Source organism: Vigna radiata, chromosome 1 (assembly GCF_000741045.1).
Source record: "Vigna radiata var. radiata cultivar VC1973A chromosome 1, Vradiata_ver6, whole genome shotgun sequence".
Lineage (NCBI taxonomy): Eukaryota > Viridiplantae > Streptophyta > Magnoliopsida > Fabales > Fabaceae > Vigna > Vigna radiata.
The window spans coordinates 3,187,125-3,208,863 of NC_028351.1; the positions used below are offsets into that span (position 1 = coordinate 3,187,125).

The following is a 21,739-nucleotide window of genomic DNA, read 5'->3' on the forward strand; positions in this document are numbered from 1 at the left end:
AGAGTAAAGTTATTGATTAGATATATATTAGTCATTACATAATTATTTAAAATTTAATTTTACACATGTAATTATTTTTATTTAAAATTATGAAATTGAAGCTGTATTTAAAAATACTTTTTTTACAATTAATACTTTATGATCCAACTTATTTATCTTTTAAATATATTAAAATATTTGTACCAATATTTTAAAATTAAGTTTAAAAGTTTAATTCTAACTCCATGTTACATATATATGGATATTCCCAATTACTTACTTTCTAATATGAGATTGTTTGATTTCTTCAAATTAACATTATATATTTGTAAAAGAAACAATCTTACAATAATATTTGAAAATGTTTTCATCTCGGCCACAAGTATATCCATTGGTGTTAAACCATAATTATTGTTGTGTTCAATAGTATTTTCTAACTTTTTTTATAGAAATAAGATTATGTTTGAACACAGATAATAATTTCTAGTTCATCAACTGTATTATAAAGCGTCGTTATGATAATATTTATAGTTTAAGTAATAATTTATATGTGAGTCTTGCATTATTATGTGTTGTATGTGAGTTGTAAACATATTACCAGAGTTTGGAAATGCATTTTAGATTGTTTAATCTGAAAATTACAATTGAAATTCTGGATTGACCAATCCAGTCTGCATTACTGAATTTGGAAAAACATTCTGAATTGTCCAATTTGAAATACACAAAGGTGTTCCAAATTAATTAATCTATCGTGTATTTCTATATCTAGTACTACATTTTAAATTAATAAATCCAAAAATCATAACTAAAAATCATAAAATTATTCAATTTCAATTTCATTGTTCTCGCCCAATTTGAAATCTCATTCCTTTTAATTATGAATAACATCTTAATGAATCATAAACTAATATTTTATTAATAAATTATAATTAAATAAAAATGTTAAAATGATAAATAAAATAGCTTAATATAAATGGTAATAAGTGTAATTTTTTTTAATGTTATTATAAAATGTTGTTTTGTTTTATTTATTAAATTTTACAATAACTTTTATTTTTATTCTGATTTATATTTTAAAACTAAGTTTATATTAAATTGTTTTTAAAAAATTACATTTTAAATATATTCTGAAAAATTATTTTACAAATCAATTACATCTTTTACAAATTTTTCATTTTTTTAATCCAAATAACTTAACTCTTATTTTGTGTGAAACAAAAACAACTTGCATTATTCAAAAGTAAAAAAAGGAAAGAAAAAAAAAAGAAAAAACTATTACATCAGGTAATATTGAAGTTTTTACATTGTTCTAAGAGACACTTCGTCAAGATCTAAAAACACCGAAGAGAGGTTTCTTTACTTTTTATTTTTTCTGATTTATGCATCCATGAATACTGTATAAGAATATACAGAGAAAATCATAAAACTGAATAACTGATGTAGCATAAAAAAAATCTTACATATAAGACCTTGAGTGTTAGGACTAAAGAATTTTTTTTCAATCTTAATAAAATATAATATTTTTTTTTTTAAGTTTTAAAAAGTTAAAATTATGTATATACAAATATAACAAAAGTATTACATCTACAACAATGTTATAAATAACTTCCTTTAAGGAGAAAAAATTGTATCCTTTTAAAGAAATTATGTATTTGCAGTTTTTGTTCTCATGTAAATGAGCTTCAATCCTAAGCAAATATGGGAAGTTATTTTATTACAGATTTTATTATACTTATACTTTTTTTAGTTTAACAGTTTTTAAATTTAGAAAGCTTTTATCAAAATATAAATAATGAACAAAACATATTTTAAATATTTTAATGTAGTTTTGCAGACAATAATGTCAGGCAAATCACTATAGTCGCCAAAATAGTGATAGTTTCCCAAATCACTATATTAAATTTTTGACACATGATATTCATTTACTAAAAGAGCGAATGCTGTAATTAGGAAAGATATTTATATAATCTTCTTAATTAAAGAAAATATTTATAAAATTTTCTTAATTAAAGAAAACACGTGTATTATCTTCTAGACTATTTTGTTTCCTTATTTCCTTTTTTATAGAATATTAAATTAGTATAAATAGAGGTAAAAAAATATAATTGCAATAAATAAAAATAATAAAATAATTCTTTTTCAAATAACTCATAATCATAAACTTATTCAATTTCAATTTCATTGTTCTTGTCCTATTTGAAACGCCATTCCTTTTAATTATGAATAACATCTTAATGAATCAAACATTAATATTCATTCCAGTGAAAGAATGAAAGAATAATTAAGAGTTTGTGCATGATTAAAAGAAAAAAGTATGACATAAGGTAATATTGAATTGTTTATATTGTTCTAAATCCATGGAGGAAGAGATAATAACTCCATCAACATCTTCAAACACAATTTGCTTTCATTCACTTCCTGTTCCTGGTATCCCATGCCACGTAGGATATCAACTTCTGCTTCTTTCCCTTCTTCGTCTACCATTATCTGCTTGCAAAATAAAGTTTTAAATAAAAAACTAAGGAAAAAGTCTCTTTAACAACCTTTTTTTTGACAACGCGTACGTGACAGCTTATGATTGGTCCGTTTCAAATATTTTTTTAAAATAAATTCAAACAGACGAATGAAATGGTGACACGTGTTCCGTTGTCAAAAAGTGTTATTAAAATATCATTGTCCAAAAACTAACTTTCAAATGCTTCTACTTTTTATACAGCAATAAAATAAGTAACATTATACGAGAGAAAGTCAATTTTAACCTTAATACATAGTCATCATTAAAAGTTTATCTTAATGATATGTGTTGTTATATTCGTTATCGGACTATCCCACGCTTAATATGTATATATTTCCTGTATGATGCGGATATACGTTTTTCTTGTTTACCTTATTCTTCGTATGTCATTATCTTGTTGCAAATTTATATATCAACCCAACAAAAACAAAGTTATTTCAAATAAAAAACTAAGAAACAGAGAAAAGAAAGTTTCAAGTAAGAAACTAAGTATCAAATATATTTATACTGTCTTCTACTTTTTATACAATAAATAAAATAAGTAACATAATATCTCTGCTGTAAGGTCTAATAGAAATGAAAGAACATTATTTTCCTAAACATTCTTGTTAGGTGAAGATTTTTTTTGTCACTATGTTTAAAAAAACAAAATAATTATTTAAAAAAATTACAGATAAAAACATATATTTAATAGTTGAACATTATTTTACAAGTGCATACCCCTTTGTGATAAACTTTTTAACTGGAGTAACAAATATTTAAATATATCTTAAGATTTAATTGTATTTCAATTTTAATATAAGGGCACTTTAATGATTTTTACGTATATAATTTCTTTTTAATTTTTCACATAATCAAATCACTCGCAACTTTTATTTCTTATTTTTTCTCATTTCCTATTCTCTTCTCTTAGACTTACTCTGAAGAACCTCAAATTCAATAATTTGTTTCTCTTCTTTTATGTCTTTTTTTTTTTTCACTCCTTTGATTCAAATAAATCATGGTTGTGAAAAGATGGAAGAGTGGTGGACCCCTTTTAAAAATGATGAATTGATATTTATCTCTCCAATAATTGAAATCAATTACATTACATAACATCGTAAAAAACAATGAAAACATATCATCCAATAAAATGCCAAGTCACATAATACATAATGGAATCATATGGTAAATATAATATACTTCTATATTACAAACACAATTCATTTTGTAAATTTTAGTCATATCTAAGAAAGAGATTTTTAATAATCACTTTTGTTTAATGTATGAAAGAGATAGCAATTTCAAATTTTAATCCTTTTAAATACAGAAAACACTATTCAATTTGTAATGATTTAACTTATTTACATTACTTAATTAAATTCTAAGTGTATTTTGCATTAGAGTTTTTATTTTTTATTTTATTGAGTTTTTAAGATTTATATATTTTTAATTGATTTTTTTAAATTTTTTTAGTTAAGACTATACTTTTAACTTATATAACAAGAAAGCATCCTAATAACCTACATTAATGGTTACGAATAATAATCTATCGACTATTATAAACAATGACCGAACAATATCTTAATTTTTTTTTATTTAATATATTATTTGATTACATAATTAAAATATATTTTTATATTAATAAAAATGTTTTACATCTTTAACACGTGGATAAATAAATATAATACGAAAATAATTTAATTAAATAAAAAATAGAAATTTTTTAAATAGTTGATAAATCAAAATCTTTTTATAAAAATACAAATCACCTACAATTTAATTAAGCTTGCTTATATTTATATTTCTCTCAAATTATATATCAGATCTTCATTTTCTCTTTTTGTTAAACTAAGATTTTACGGCGTTTGAAGTAAACTTTTTAACAGAGTCAAAGCTACCCGATAGAAAATGGTGGAAAGGTTACTCCAAATTTAGTAACAGTTTCACAAGAACAAGACAAGTGTGCACCACTTCACTCAGCTAACCGACACCTATGTCGAACCACGACGATCATCATCAACTGTTTCGAAAAATTTCACCTTTAAAATTCTCTGTCCTCGTCATTCAAACTACACTATCAAGGGGACCCTTTCAGGTCACTAATTTGCGGTCATCTTAAGCTCTGCTCCAGACAAACCATCATTGCATGCTTTTTTTCTTCTTCGCCATTTTCAGTTCTGAGTATGTTGTGAAAGAAAGCTCTCACCTTTTCATCACACTCTCACTCTTTTCTTCACTTTGCTCCCACCCTTTTGCTCACCCTCGTTGATCTCTAGTTTACGCCATCTTGGTCTCCCCAGTTTTCGCCACAGCACTTGTTCCTCTGTATCTACTGGCGATGGCATCGATGGGTTCTGCACCCTTTCTCGTGGAAGCCAATGCGGACTCCACTTTGATGATGAGGATGTTTCACGGCAGGAGTCTCAAGCTTTCTTCGCGGAAGTTTGGTTCTGTGAGTGGTTCATCGTTTGGACATTCGGGGGCAAGAGGGTGGGGGCGTGGAAGAGTGAACCATTTGTGTAGTAGGGGTTTGCTGTGTTTGGTGGAGAATAATAAGCGAATAAGAGCTTTGGGGAATGATTCTGGGATGAGTGAAGAGTCAGAGAAGATTCTTCAGGGCACAATTGAGAAGAGTAAGCAGGTTCTTGCTTTGCAAAACGAGCTGCTTCAAAAGGTATCATTGTGTTGTGGAATGAACGTGTTTTACATAGGGTCTAGGATTTCATCTCTATGTTTGTCCCCAAAAAGGTTTATGTTGAGACCCACGTCAGTGTTGATTTTTTTAATTCATACTTTTTTCAGACTACATGCATGCAAGATAGGATTTTTTATTATAATTTTTGGTCTTTCATTGGATTGATTTGTTGAGATTGGGAAACTGGGAATTTATTGGAAAAATAAAGGAGACACTCTATTTTTCTCTTGGAAAGGTGAGTATAAAAAATGACTAGTAAGCATGCTTTCCTTGGTTGCACAATTGATCATGCTGTAGCATCGACAACCTTATTCAGCTTCACTCATCGTGGGTCTTTCGCTTCTGTGATCTATTTTTGAGATGTTAATTTGGTCTATGAGATCCTTGTGCTAATACATGCAAATTGCATGCAGCTTGTCCTTTTTAGGATTAAGTGCCAAGGAATTAACAATAACTAGGTAGAAGTGACAAAAATATGCTTTGTTTAGTAGAGAAGATAACTCAAATCAACTGAAGGGCGTAATAGAGTGAGACTTTATTTTTTTTAGAGTAAACTACTATATGCTACTGCTTAAATTAAAACTTTCTTTACCTGTCGTTCTTGTTTTTTTTTGTGTGAGCATACTTTGTTTGCTTTTTTATGTGCTTTAATAACTGGTCATATTATTATAAGCATCCATGTGGTGATATTACTTAGCTTTATTGTTTATTGTAGATTGCTGAAAGAAAGAAACTGATTAATGCGATAAATAGTGAAATCGGTCTTGTAGAAGAAGGAAATGGTATTTCAGATGAGCACAGCAATGAATCCCAGTTAAGTATTGTTGAGAACCAAAATGGTGGCACTGTTTCAAGCAATTACGTCCAATCTAATGAGAAAGAAATACCAGATGTCTCGGTTTTAGGCATTGATCGTGGTTTTGATAAAGGTGAAGAAGAAGATAAATCTCTTGCTGAAAAGGCTTCAGCTGTGCAATATCTTGATGAACTGTTGAATAGTAATAGATATGAGACAATTGCCCCTGATACTGTACCAATCGAAATCCCAAGTGGCACCAGACCCACCAATCATGTTATTGAAATACTGGAAGGTATGAGAGAATCAAGTTTAGTTGAGGTTGCTAATGAAACTGACAATGTTGAGAGTGAAGGTGAAAAACCTCCACCATTGGCTGGGGACAATGTTATGAATGTTATATTGGCTGCAGTAGAATGTGCTCCCTGGTCCAAAGCAGGTAACTAACATTATTTCATGTAATGTTTTCTTTGATGAATGTAGGCAACTGAACTCCTTTGTGAATTGTGACTAAACACATATAGGCATTATTGAAAGAAATTTGATAATTGGCTCTTTGTTGGTAATCTGTTCACTAGCCTGATGATGTTTAAATAAAAGAGAAAAATGAAAGACTTTTTTTGGGGGTCAAAATTTTCTTTTAAATTTCTATTTTATCATTGCATGCCTTGTTCTTGAATTAACATTCTTGTGATGCATCTTACATGAAGCTTCCAATTCTCTGGATGTCAATCTGTGCATATGCTGTTTTGTCTTGCCGTAATTTAAAACATATACCTGAATTGGTAGGTGGGCTTGGAGATGTTGCTGGATCATTACCTAAGGCTTTGGCTAGGCGTGGACACAGGGTTATGGTAACATGCTATTCCCTAAATGAATTGACAGAGCATCACTTAATTTGGGAAGAAAACTTGCTCTTTAGATATACTCCTTGCTTAAAGAATGTGTTAAATTGTCTTTTGAGATAGAAAATTTACACTATAGAAGAAATAGAAAATTCTCTATTAATAAAAAAAGAATAAAACTACTAATAAGAAATCTCTGAATTTTTTATCTCTTACAAGAGTACTCTCCAAAGAATTTGTACAGTTATATATATATATATATATATATATATATATATATATATTTTTTACAAGAGTACTCTCCAAAGAATTTTTTATCTCTTTTGAATGAATTGTTACAATATCTCTGCACATATTTATACTAGTTCTGAATTAATTGTTACTATATCTCTGCACTTATTTATACTAGAATGCAAGCAACACAAGCCTTCCGTTATGAATGGTTAATATCAACTAAACCATTAAAGCAAGTAACGGAATATGGTTATTTACTAAATGTAGAAATTCTATCAAGCCAACGCAACAAAACTCCACCTTGGCTTTAATTCTCAATGTTATTTAGCTCTCACCATCTATCAATGTTGTTCCACCCACTTCCAATGTAAAGTAGGACCAGTAATTTCAACTAAGCCCTAAGGATCTTCTCTACCACCTCAAGTTATGACATCCCATATTAAATATATCCTGGCATCAATATGTTTGTCATCACATATGAAAAGTCATTAAACTTCTTAGACCCTTTGTGGCTTCCATATAGCACCATCTCCAAGTGTGGAAGTATAACCAGTCAATGACCTCCTATGATCAATATCACCCACATAATTTGAGTCATAAAACTTGCAATGTGATATTAACACCATTTGTTCCTCAGTTAAATGCTAGTCCTATGCCAATTGCACTCTTCAAGTATTTAAGCATCCACTTCAAAACTTGCCAATGAGCCTTACCAAGATTAGTCATATTACAAATAACAACACTCACTACATTTACAATATCCGGTCTAGTACAAATCATGACATAGATAAGATTTTCAACTATATTGAAGTAGGGCATTTGAGACAAAAACTCTTTCTCCCTTTTTACATGGTGACATTTTTGCTGGTAACATAAAATGAGTCGTGAAAGGTATACTAATTGCTTTCTGCATCGTGCTTTGAAAATCTCTCCAAAACGTTCTCAATATAGCTCCTTTGAGTTAAATATTATCTTCCAGCATTTTACCTTCTTTGATCCCCATACCAAGGACTTTTTTTGCTAACCCAAATCCTTCAACTCAAATTCAGCATTTAATTGTGCATTCACTTTATTGATCTTGGTTGGGGACTTATATGCAATTAGCATATCATCAACATAATGAAGTACCTAAATATAGGAGCTTATAGACAATTTCTAATTATTGGAGATCTTACATCAACTAGAGATACTACAAGTTGGATTTGTGAAGTTGAATTAGATTTAAAATCTACTAGAGTCTATCTTAGCAAGGTTTGTTAGACTTATCATATACCTTGTTATTGGACTACTGTTAAACCACTCACAAATATGTAATTTGAGTACTCAACATAAAGGAGTGTTTGGAGATTAATTGATTACAGATATGATCAAATTATAGTACATAAATAAATGCAAAATTCATCTGTTTTGTGATATTGAGTTAGATGTAATGTTTACTTTATGAAACTTATGATAAACATAACTATCATACTCTCTTCTTGTATATCCAATGTCAATCATAAATGAGTTGGATCGTTTATACCATTGCCTGAGAGACCACTCCAACCCTTATTCAACAAACACAAGTGTTCTTGTTTTCTAGGTTTGTTATATCCCTTTTGTTGCGAGTAAATCCTTTCCTCCAAGTCACCATGGTCTTCACATCTAGTTGTTCTAACTTTGAGTCACACTTGTATGAATGGATATTATAGAGTCCCCTATGAACTCCAACGTGAGATTTTACTCTAAACATAAAGCGCACAAAAATCTGGCTTTCCAATCCATTGTCTACTAAGCACATTTTTCTTACTAAGCTCCTCCATTTCACCCTTGCTCCAATGGCCTTACTTCGTGTGCCATAAATGATTTTGGTCAAGATCATAAATAAAGGTTACTACCACAAGATATATAGTCCATTCTTCAACTTTCTTTTCATATTAAGGCACCTGTAGAAATTCTTAAGACTTCACCTTCAGCTCTATATGAACAAGCAAGAGAATTTAGGTTGCTAAAATAAATTAAATTCTTAATGTGCTCATACTACCATCAACCATCTTTATTTGCATTGTATCTTTGCCAACTATTCTTCAACTACCATCATATTGAAATTGACAAACACTTCATCAAAGATAATCTTAACAAGAAGCCTAGTGGTTACAACTCACGTTGCAACATGATTTTAGATGGCAGACATTCTCACTAAAGGACTTCCTTAGGACAGATTCCAGGATCTTGTAGGCAAGTTGGGAATGATATTCATTTACCAACTTGGGAGTGTTGTTAATGGCAGATTATTAGGAAAAAAAATATTCTCAATTTATCCATAGTCTGTGAAAAAATATCTTCAGAATCTTTCTATTCATTTCAGCATATTTGTATTTCACTTTTTAAAGGTTTTGATTATTACAAAGATGAGAATGTAAGTTGTGTGATTATTATTATTAATAATTCTTTATTTTCTTACATAGTTCAAGTGAAATGACAGCTGTTTCATGTGTCATCAGATTGTTATTGGACACTTCAGTGAGTTTCATCTTCCTTTTTATCAATACTCCCATTGTCTTTTTTCATTCTCTTCATTTTCTTTGTAGGTTGTAGCACCTCGATATAGTAATTATGCTGAAGCACAAGAGATTGGAGTACGGAAACAGTACAAAGTGGATGGTCAGGTTTGGAGCAGCAACTCTATTCTTGATCAGTTATAATTTGTTGCTGCTACCTTGGTTTTGTAACAAACCATTGTTTTTTCTTGACAGGACATGGAAGTAACATATTACCATGCTTTTATTGATGGTGTTGACTTCGTTTTTCTTGACAGTCCAAACTTCCGCAATTTACAGAATAACGTATATGGTGGAAACCGAATGGTAATAATATATTTTTCTTGAACGGTAATAATATGCTTTTGCTTGAGTTGTAGCCCATCATTAAGTACTTCCATTGTCTTAAATGGTAATACGTCTGATTTTAAGGTATTCTAGTAACTCCATCTTGCATTATCATATATTCAAGACTGCCCAGTTTACCCGTAACTATTTCTCTGCTCATATTAATTTCTTTTTGACTCGGTTCATGTCCTTTAATGGAACAGGATATTCTAAAACGCATGGTGTTGTTTTGCAAGGCAGCTGCTGAGGTACGTGAACTAAATGATTTAGTTCGTGACCACATTATTTATGGGGATGCTTGGTTGACAGCTATCTATGTTTTATTAGAATGCATATGCTATGTTTTATAAAGTTAACCAAATGTATCCTTATCCTTGATTTTTGATGTAAATAGTATGTTTCAGGCAACATGAAAAATACCAATCTGCATTACATCAGGTGATAAAAATGTTAAAATAAGTGACTAGGTAATTTGTAGTTCCACGCAATGTGACTAACATAAACTCTGGTATTGTAATGAAACAAAGATGCTTGCCCAACTGAGCTTCCAATGAAGACACTTGGGACATATCCATCTTCATTTGTTAGAGAATACTAATTTTGAATTTTTCTTCATTAGCACTTAGAATCATTTTTATGCATGCTTCCATGCATCACTGATTAATGGACAGGACTACCACAGTAAATATGTAAATATGCCTTTAGAATTACTTAACCCTGGGTCCCCAAGAAAGTTCTGTGAAGTTCTTACCACATGATAAGGCGTATAAAGCAGGGTGCTTGTGAGTAACCAATTTGATAGAATTATTCTCATGCCTAGTTGTTGACAGAGTTTATCCAAATCATTTGTATCAATTTTCAAAAGTCTTTTTGCAGATATATTCTATATGAAATCTTTATTGTTGTCTACTTTCAATGGATAAATGACATTAATGATTTTCAGGTTCCATGGCATGTTCCATGTGGTGGTGTTTGCTATGGAGATGGAAATCTGGCCTTCATTGCAAATGATTGGCATACTGCATTGCTGCCTGTGTACCTGAAGGCATATTATCGTGACAATGGTTTGATGAAGTTCACAAGATCTGTTTTTGTGATTCATAACATAGCCCACCAGGTTCATCCTCTAGCTATTTATATGGTTAATTACATATCTATTGAGTGTTTGAGTGGAGTTAATCTTGGCCATACAATTGTAGTAGATCTCATATTGAGTAGAGATATACCAAATTATGGTAGGTAGAGAATGCAAATCTTATCTTACAAATTTGTTTTGTAAGGTTAAGTTAAACTTAAAGTCTACTTCTTCTGATGGTAGTGGTAGTAAAATTTGTTGAGTCTATTGTGTCATTTGTTATCTGATCACCCATGAATATTTAATATCCCATATTGACTAGAAGTATGGCTAAATCATAGGATATAGGTGAGTGTAAACATTACCTTACAAACCAATCCTATGAACTTGAATTAGACTTCAAGTCCAATTTCTACGAACAATAATAAATGGATAGTGAAGATTATTTTACCTAAATTTAATCTTTACAATCCAATTGAATTAAATGACATAGAATTACTCCTCTTGTTATAACTATAGAAATTATAGAAATAAGATGCAAATCCTTTACAATCACTAATATCTGAATTATATATATATATATATATATATATATAACATTTCTATTGATTCCCATATCATATCTTTATCATTAGACGATTTTAAATCTCCTCTATTTATTGTACTAATTCTATTTTCTCAATAAGAATAAAACACCCATGCTGGTAGGATATAATGTGTGCAGAATAAAAGGAAATAGATTAGGAATTAGTTGTTAGTTGGTTAGGGGAGTCTTTATAAGAAGGCAGGGAGGTCTTGTGTCAGGAGACCTTTTGATAATTTTGTAGATTGAGCTTTGGCTCTTTGTGAAGGGGAAAACCTTGGAGGAGGGAGTGCTCTTCTATTTTTGTATTCTTTAGTTACAATAATAATACAGTTTTGTTTCTAGTAATATGGTGAGTGAGTGTGTTGTTTTGAGTGATAGTTAGACTTCTTGACTAAAGAAGCCTAACAAATTGATCCGACCTACCGGATTTCCTTAGGAGAGGACTATCACATATCCTTAATCAGAGGCAAAATTCCTGGATAGCTCTCTATCCCAAGGCTAAAATCGAAGGGTTTTTTAATGAAAAAATGGCTTTGGATATTCGTACCCTTAGATGTCTTTGTTTCTCTTCGATGATTTATTTATTGTTAGGAGGTTCTTATTGGATAGAATGGATTACTTATGTGGTACTTAAGCCTTAGGTTCTCCCAATTAATGGATCAGTCTCTGTTTTTGTCTTCAACTCCGAACATATTGTCATATGTTTGCACTCCAACCTTTTAAATATTACGTGAATGTGAGTATGCATGTATACTGTCTTGATGATTAATGTTAATGACTACTCAATGCAAGAATATGTTTTCTCATCTGATGCATTTATGTTTGTTTCACTTATGGAATGTGGATTGTTGTATCTATAAACAATTATTTTATCTTTAAACAAAAAAAACTATTTGTTAAGGCAAATCACTGTTTCATTTTCATAACGGTTGGATTTTATATTATAGGGTCGTGGCCCACTTGATGAATTCCGTTACACGGATTTACCGGAGCACTACATAGACCTTTTCAAATTTTATGATCCTGTTGGAGGTGAACACATGAACATCTTTGCGGCTGGCATAAAGGCAGCTGACCGGGTTGTCACTGTCAGTCATGGATATGCATGGGAGATCAAAACTTCTGAAGGTGGTTGGGGTTTGCATGGGATCATGAATGAGAATGACTGGAAACTGAGGGGAATTGTCAATGGAATTGATACCAAAGATTGGAACCCCAAGTTTGATGTTCACCTGACATCAAATGGATACACCAACTACTCCATTGAAACCCTGCAAAGTGGCAAGCGTCAATGCAAAGCTGCCTTGCAAAGGGAGCTCGGTTTGCCAGTTCGTGAGGATGTTCCATTACTCGGGTTCATCGGAAGGCTGGATCATCAAAAAGGCATTGATCTCATAGCTGAAGCTATTCCATGGTTGATGGGTCAGGACGTGCAGCTTGCCATGCTGGGAACAGGAAGGCCAGACTTAGAAGATATGGTTAAGGAACTTATGGCCCAACACGGTGACAAAATCAAAGGATGGGTTGGCTTTTCTGTGAAGATGGCTCACAGGATAACAGCAGGTGCAGACATATTGCTCATGCCATCAAGATTTGAGCCATGTGGATTGAATCAACTCTATGCCATGAACTATGGAACAATCCCTGTTGTACACGCTGTGGGTGGACTGAGGGATACTGTGACACCTTTTAATCCATTTGAAGAGTCTGGCCTTGGATGGACATTTGATAGTGCTGAAACTTATAAGCTAATAAACTCATTAGGGAACTGTTTGATGACCTTTAGGCAGTTTAAGCATAGCTGGGAAGGGCTACAAAAGCGTGGGATGATGCAGGATCTCAGTTGGGACAAGGCTGCTGAGCAGTATGAGGAGGTTCTTGTTGCTGCCAAGTACCAATGGTGAAATCTTTGCTTCTACTCTACCTAAGCAGATTCATCAATGTGAGTGCATTCATGCTGCTGAGTTATATCATGGTCTGTGCAAGGGAAAGGGACCCTGTTAATTGTGGCCAAGTTGCTACAACTTTCTTGATGCAGGTCCTGCAGGAATATTTTTGCCCATTAACTAAGGTTTATGTAATAATCACTTGTTATATATGTCATCTCTGGCACATCTAGTATTGTCCTTTTTGAATAAAGAAAGAAAGAAAAAATAGAGTATTAGCCCTTTAGATAGATGAATTCTATACCTTTCAATGTTGCAATGGTGTGTCTACAACTATGTTACATAGCAGTAGCAAAATAATGAAACTTGTAGTGTGTAGATGCTTAAATGTCTTCTTTATAATCATTTTAGAATTAAAAGTGTCTTTAACATGTCTTTTATTTTTGTTCTAATGCATAGCTAGACCTTTGTTGTTTTAATAAAGGTATGAATATATCAGGATTTGATCTCAACCGCCTTACCACACTTAATCATGCATTATTCTGTTTTTGTAGTTTAGGAACACAACCAAAAAGAAGACAATGAAAGGTTTATAAATTCTAGTACTATATGCCAATATATACGCCAATAGGGTAACTTAAATTTTTAAATCAGTTTCTTATTATAAATGTTTGAGTTGAAGGTTGTGTAAAATGACAAAACATCTAATAAATATATTTGATCTTTTCACCACTATGATATATTTGTCTTGTTTGGGTATCTAGAGTTATTATGACATTCTCAAACCATTACTCTTAGTTGTCTGAACAACACAATATACAAATAGTTTACATAAATTCTATATGCAAATTTCGCAACTTCTATATTCTAATGAATTTAACATGTATGTTTTCGGTTGAAAGGAACACTTTTTAACAATGCAACAGCTTTCAACCAAGTAGTTCAACAAAACATTCACAATTCATTTTAATTTCGTATGATCTCTTCTAAATATTTTCTGATAATCCTGAATACAAAGCTAAGAAGATTAACTAAATTAGCTATATCAAGATTTTATACATAAACTCTGCATAGAAAAAGTGAAATAGAAAACTACAAATATTACTTTAATTTCAAACCAAATTAATAACTCCTCAAATCTTAATGATAAGATCACATTTTTATTTCATCCCAATAAAACCTTAAAATAAACATAAAAATTCTACAAGACTAGTTTCTATAAGACTAGTTGTTGAAATTCATATATCAAATATTTACATGTTTTCAACTGATAGCATAAAAACTGACAGATTCTGAGATGTTGATATTCAAATATTTCAACTGATAGCATAAAAACCGACAGATTCTGAGAGGAACTGTTCAAACATTTCGCCTGCCTATTTCCTTGACCACTTCCATATGCAACAGTCATTGCATCCAACATATAACATTTGTAAAATATAACATCATTGGAAAACTTTGTCTTGTCTGATTTGTTTAAATGTAATATTTATCTAACTTGACTTTTTCTTTATAAATATCACAGTCATTTTAAGCCATGTTTATCTTTCTTAATAAGCATTAAAAAGGCAATCTATTTAATCTTTATGAGAAAAGAGATATACAATATTTTAACATAACATGTTATAAACAAAACACGAACTTGTTTTTCATGTTCTAAACAAGCCAATCTTAGACTGATAATGTTGACAGATGAAAAAAACAAAAAAAGTGAGACAGTTCACTTAATGCAACTATGACCATAGGCACACAACTTGCCAGCCACAATGAAATTCCACAATTCAATTGTCTTCTCTTTCATTTGGTGAGAAAACACATTTAGGGTCTTCAATGCTTCCACACTTACCACACACATCATGTCAATCACTCCATATTACCTTTCCCTTCTGCCAAGTGCTCTTTCTCATGATACTTTGACAATATTTTAACATTATTTACGTGTCATTTTGTTATTGGTTCATGTTGGTGTTTATGATTATTATTATTGATTGTAAAGTAATTTTGAACCAATCACAAAATAACACGTAAATAATATTAAAATGTTATAAAAAATATTGTCAAAATATCATTATTTTCTCAATATCTTTGCATTACCATAAAACAAAATGTCTTAATTACAATTATCTTAAACTACATCTTATTAAAGAGGGCATTGACATTGTTATTAAAGAGAAATGGTGGCATGTGTATCAATGGATTCATCAGTGGTCCAATCTTATGGCTTAGTTACACAGCAACCTAAAAAGGTTGACATTTGAATTTAGAACAAAATAATAATAATAATAATAATAAAATTGGAACTTGTAGAGGATCTACCACAAGAAGGTTTACTTAAATAATTTGAAATGACAAGGAACATTTTTTCCAGAAAAAGAAAACATGTATCACTTCTTCAATCTTCATGCATTTCAACCATACATGTCTACATTTTATAATCATATCAATAATTTATAGTAATATATAATTCTTAGTTTTTCTGTAATAGTTTCACTCTGTTTTTATCTTTCAGTAGTTCAAACATTGAATAAATAAAGAAGTAAAATTTAAATATATTTTAAAAATATATTTTTTCTATTTTTTTTAATTATTGTATTTATTTATAGCCCATAATTTTTTAAATTTAAAGAATGCAACTGCACAAGCACAAAAATACCTGTGTTTGACATAGTGGTTGGGGTAAGTTTTCAATCTTCTAAATATCTTGATGGCAATGCTAAAGTTTAGAAACTTTAACATATTAGGACCAATGTAAAAAAAAAAATAAAAAATACCAATTTTAACTAAAATCAAAATACAATACTAGTCTTATTTGTTCTTCCCTTTTATGTAGTAGAGTCTTACATGGAATAATTTAATTTTTCATTTTTACTTTTGGCACCCTCTCAAGCTATGTATTCACTCTATGCTTTACTATGTGTGCAAATATTTACAAATTGAATCGCTTACGTTTTCATAGACTTATTACTTAAAATTTATTAATCAAAATATAAGATTTTAAAATTGCGTATAAAAAATTTCCCTTTTCAAATTCATCTCTCGTTCAATGAAAGCCTTCAGATGATTTTCAGCATTTTAAATGGAAGAAAGATGAAATCATGACCAAATTAACTTAAAAAAATTAGGGGTCACATCATCCAATCTAAAATAACTAAAATCACAATTAAAGGTAATTAAGAATTACACTACCAATACCATTATCCCTATCACATAAGGAAAATGTTTGACTTTGCATTACAACAAAAATATCTCCACACCTACCAAATTCTTCAATGTTATTCTTAGTTTCCATTTTCTCTTTATGCATGCCCCAATCACTAATATGTTTTCTATCACATTTTTCTCAAATACTACATCAACCACTCCCTACACGTAATCATTTTGCACCTTGTTTTTTCTTATATATAACAAGACATTCATTTTAACACTCATCTCCATGACTCTAACCTTTCTCAGAAAGGAAAAGTAAGATGTCAAAGAAGGAATTCACAATAGAAATGCAAGTTTTGTTAAATTGAAGGCTTGAGTTTATCACTACAATTTTCTCTTTGTTAGAATATTCATCTTAACCTATTTGTATGAATATCCATCTTGGTGTTGTTTTGTCCCCATTTAAGTTTCGTTGATTGTTCTCTCATTTGTATCTGTCTATTCCTAGGTTATAATTTAACCAAAAAGATTGTTTATAGAAATTTTGCTTTGATTTCATCGCTACCCTTGTAATGCTAGTGCTCATCTGGGTGACCATTTAATATACAAATACTATTTTGATCTCTATTCTCCACATCTTAGTCATATGTCTCTTGATATATGGAGTTTGCAAACTTGGTTACTGAGATGTTCACGTTTCTTGGTACAAAGCTATGAGCACCTGCAGAAGTTTTTGGTGCCATGTAACATCATTAGATTCACAGATTTTGAAAAATTGAAAATCATTCCATTAAGACTTATTGCAATTATTTCACAGCAAAATAAAATATAAGGAGGGCATTGTGTTGCCCCCATAAAAGGAATGATCAAATATCATCCCATTATCTTATAGATGCCAATGAAAGAGACTAAAATCTAAAACAAAATGCGGTCAACATTTACTTTTGCAACCAGAAGAGAGAATGGCATATATTTCTATAAGCCCATTTGCCTTTTCCCTTAAAAATTGTTTGGGTGTAGTAAAGGGTACCTACCATTAAAATCAATGTACATCAGTGTATTTTGAAGATACAATAAAAGCTTAGTACCAAAAACCTTGCAGAGAATCCAAATTCATCATTTAACTAGCATATATTATGCCCTCTTTTTTGGGGCTCCAAAGGTGGTCATCCTTACTTTGTGATAGAATTGATCATTGCCCTTAACACATGGGAAGGCAGATAATACATGACAAAAGTTTAAGCATTCAATTAAATTTTCTAGAACAGAATATAAAAAAAAGAAAGGATCCTTTGGAGTTACTTGAGAGAGTTTGGTTTTGTTGAATCACTCATCATCAAAACATTCATTCCTTGACTCTAAATTGTAAATTATAACCTTGGGCAGTTTCTTTCTGAGGAAAAATGAGAGGTCACAAGCTTATGGTAGTGTTAGGGGATTCTTTTAGTTTCCTAACATATTTATAAAACAGTTCCATGCTGCAGAATGTCTGTCCAACTGTTACGGGATTCTTTTACTTTCCTAACATATTTATAAAATAGTTCAATGCTGCAGAATATCTGTCCAACATATTTATATGTTGGAAACATTACCACAATGTTAAGCTAAAAATGGATTGGTTTATCTTGACTTTCTCATAATTTAAATGGCCATATCAGTGGAATTTCTCAATATTAAGCTTAAGAACTCCCCACTTAAGATATCTTGTTAAGAGTTTCTCGGTGAAATTTCTTCATCATCCTCCTAAAGTGTTTTAGTTATTTGCAATACAACAAAGGAAATATAAAATTGGAGAACTAAAAGAATATAACTTAATTAAAGAAGACAAGACTATTCAAACAGGACAGAGTCTAGAAAACTGCAATTGAGCAAGATGGCTGCTAGGATTTGCTAATTTCAACTAGTGAGACAGACTGAGTGTTCAAATAATTTAAAATCTGTCATGTTCAAAATTATAATTGAAGATGAGTTCATATACACCAAAGAAAATATATAGAAATATAAATCAAAAGTTGGCTCAATGCACTACGGATGAACATCTTACCAATATCGCTGCTCAAATCACTATTCCAGAAGAGAATTGCATGTCCTGCCCCCAGATACTGATCAACAATAGAAAAAAATGACTTGTGCAATAACCTTGATTTGAAGTTGTTGCAAATAAAAAAGTATCAAAGTCATGATACTGATAGTCTAACACATCTGCGAGCAGAAAATGAATAGTTAAATGCAACCGCAAAAACTTATTTACAAACAATTTGTGTATCTGAGTCTTACAAAAGTAAGTCAGAATCAGACTAACTAAAAATATATGCAGAAAATTAAGCATGGGATCCAGCAGCAACAAAAAATGCTGTGGTAACAGATAGAAATATAAACCGAGTGGATTTCTTTGGGAGAAACCAAGGAAGAAGGAAGAGATGGAAACATTTATATTATAATTCAGGATTCAAAATAGTTTTGTTCTGTTTATGCAAACAGATAACAAGATGAAAAATTAAAACTAAGACGCAACTGGCTAAGTAAAAGTCTGACAAATGCACACAACATATACAATACAACAATATACAAAAGGAGACATCCACAGTAAAAAATAATTCTAACTGTTTTCTCCATTAGCAAATTCAATTTTCTGAAAAAAGAATTCAAATAGAACCAAAGCTTTTTTCTACCTGAATAAAAAGATGTCATGTCCTTGAGGTTGAACAGTCTATCCCACAGTTAACATTCCAGACATCTTCTGCTACAATCACAACACAGGGCAATGAAAATTTTTCAAGATTGAAACAAACTCAGGCAAAGCTAAGATATATGTTCAGAACATCAAACTTAATCTGTCATAACCTGCAGCACATAGCAAGATTAAGAACTCGTCCTACACTTATCATCACAAAAACACACAACATAACAATAACCACAAGAGAGTAAAATTCAAAACCATGATGCAAAAATCTTCACAGAACTATATATAAATCTTGAAAACTCAAGAACTAAATTAAAATAAAAATGTTTTTTTTTTTTTTATATTTCCAGGTATAACCAACTATTTGTGTATGACCCATAGTTCCTTACAACTTATTGCCAAGGGGCTTATTTAAAGACATCCTAAATTCCTACTAGATCAATGAACACAAGGACGACAAGTACACATTCTCTAGTGATCCGATTATCCCTTTCCTTCCTTCCTTCCAATAAATCAAAAGGGTGTCCTCTCCTATCCTGTTCCTACTCGAACAGGATTGCTGCAGCTGCTGCTACTTCTTGATCTTCCGATGATGCTTTCTAGGTCCCGGCACCTCTAACCTTCCAACAGAACATCCACACCTTGCTCGTAACACAAGCACAGCCCTTCCATTAGGCGGTGCCATCTTCTTGAGCTCAGCCTCCAGCTCCTTATGGTGATCACGGGGCAATTCAAAGAGACCTTTCTTCACTCCACCATTGCCACCACTCTCTTTTGCAGAATTCAAGGAGGAAGAAGCGGAATTCTTCACACAATCTTCAGTCTCCAACTGAATGTCAAACTCAGCAGCCTTCCTCAGACCCTTGCAATTGGGATTCCCACACCTCCTAGTGGTGCAAGCCACCACACCCCACGTGGCCAATGCAGCGCACACAACACTCAAACCTATGGAAACATAGATCCAAGGTGCAATCGAAACCTCTTCCTTAACCAAAAACACAACAACCTTAACCCCGTCATAGCACTTTGTCACCAAAAATTCCAAGTAAGGAAAGAACAAAAAGCCACAGGCACAAACAACAGCAATGAACATCACAACATCAACCATGGCCGATCGAGATCGATCACAAGGAGGAATCTGAAGGGAATTCGATGACGCTGACGATGAAGAACTAGGGGTTCTCCGATTCTTCTGAAGATGATTGATTTGCCTAGATTTCGAACCGAAATCCGCAGAACAAATTGAATTCGCCATGGAAGATGATTGATCAAAGGACTTGCAGATAGAGATCGAGCTATGGAAATAGACCATTTCAAAAAAGGACACAATCTTGAATCGGAAATAACCCAATTCTTCCTCTTTTCCTTTTCCAGATCAAACCCACAAGTATTGCACGAAATCGGATCGACCCACCTCGCCAAAAGTCCAAAAGATTGCAACTTTGGCACGAAGAAGATCGAAACTTGTCGGTGACCAAACGGGCCGAAATTCACAAACCGATCATTTTTTTTTAAATTTTCTTAATTTTTTATGCTGGGCAATGAAACTGAATATGTGATTATCTAAAAGAGAGTGTTGAAGAAGAAAAAAAATTAACTTTTGGCTAATGGGGCTTTGGCCGGCTTGAAGGGATTGGTGATGATGCTGTTGTTATTGCAGAAAGAGTAAGAGAAGAAGATGTAGAAGAAGGATTGAGAGGACAATGAAGGAAGAATCATCATTCACTGCTTTATTATCATCATATGAAATCAGCAATGTTCATTTATTTACTTATTTTTATTTATTTTAATTAATTATTTATTATTACTTGTAAGGAGGGAGAGAGATAAGAGTTTAAGTTACACACACTCCAGCCATCATAGATGAAGGAAAGGACACGTTTTGTTTAAGGTGGGCTATGCAAAGGAATGGAATGGGCTTCTATGATGCAACTCTTTTAGAAATCATGTGTGAATGATTTGGTGGGGCATGACCCACTTCTCTCTTGGGAAAATGCCATTTTGCTTTTTTAATTATTGTATTTGTGAATAAATAGCATCAAGCAATATGTACCTAGTGATGTTATTTTTTTTTCTTTTTTTCTATGAATGACTTTTTTTTTATGTGAAAAGTAGTTTTAGCTTATAGGGAAAAGTATAAATATGTTAGTAGGGATGTGAAAGTTATTTTAAGAGAGATAATTGTCTAAATAAATGTTTATAGTTTTGCATTTTTTTTATTTGAGGAGAGGTTCATAATAGGTTTTTTATAAGAAGTTAAAAGGAATTTAGGAAAAAATTAAATAGTGGAGAGTAATCCTTTTGGAGATTCAAAACCATTTATTTATAATTAATCTAAATTACTTTAATCAATTATATTTAACTAATGGGCTAACTTAAGAAAATATAGTTTTATATATTTCTAAAAAAAAATTTGGTGCCTTCTAATTTTATAATTGGCTAATTATTT

At 31.4% G+C, this 21,739-nt stretch overlaps 2 protein-coding genes across 3 annotated transcripts; one reads left to right on the forward strand and one right to left on the reverse strand.

The window, feature by feature from the left end:
• Window positions 1-4,474: 4,474 nt before the first annotated feature.
• LOC106772035 (granule-bound starch synthase 2, chloroplastic/amyloplastic-like) lies at window positions 4,475-13,891 on the forward strand. 2 transcript variants are annotated; one of them, XM_014658172.2, is made up of 8 exons: window positions 4,475-5,150; window positions 5,887-6,406; window positions 6,757-6,821; window positions 9,617-9,694; window positions 9,782-9,892; window positions 10,117-10,161; window positions 10,857-11,030; window positions 12,522-13,891. In XM_014658172.2, the coding sequence occupies exons 1-8, from the start codon at window positions 4,815-4,817 to the stop codon at window positions 13,476-13,478; spliced, it is 2,286 nt and encodes a 761-aa protein (XP_014513658.1). In that variant the 5' UTR covers window positions 4,475-4,814; the 3' UTR covers window positions 13,479-13,891.
• Window positions 13,892-19,602: 5,711 nt separating this feature from the next.
• On the reverse strand, window positions 19,603-21,128 carry LOC106763986 (uncharacterized protein At5g19025). The gene has a single exon (XM_014648180.2). It carries the CDS (start codon window positions 20,600-20,602, stop codon window positions 19,862-19,864), a length of 741 nt encoding a protein of 246 aa, XP_014503666.1. The 5' UTR covers window positions 20,603-21,128; the 3' UTR covers window positions 19,603-19,861.
• Between the last annotated feature and the right edge of the window lie 611 nt (window positions 21,129-21,739).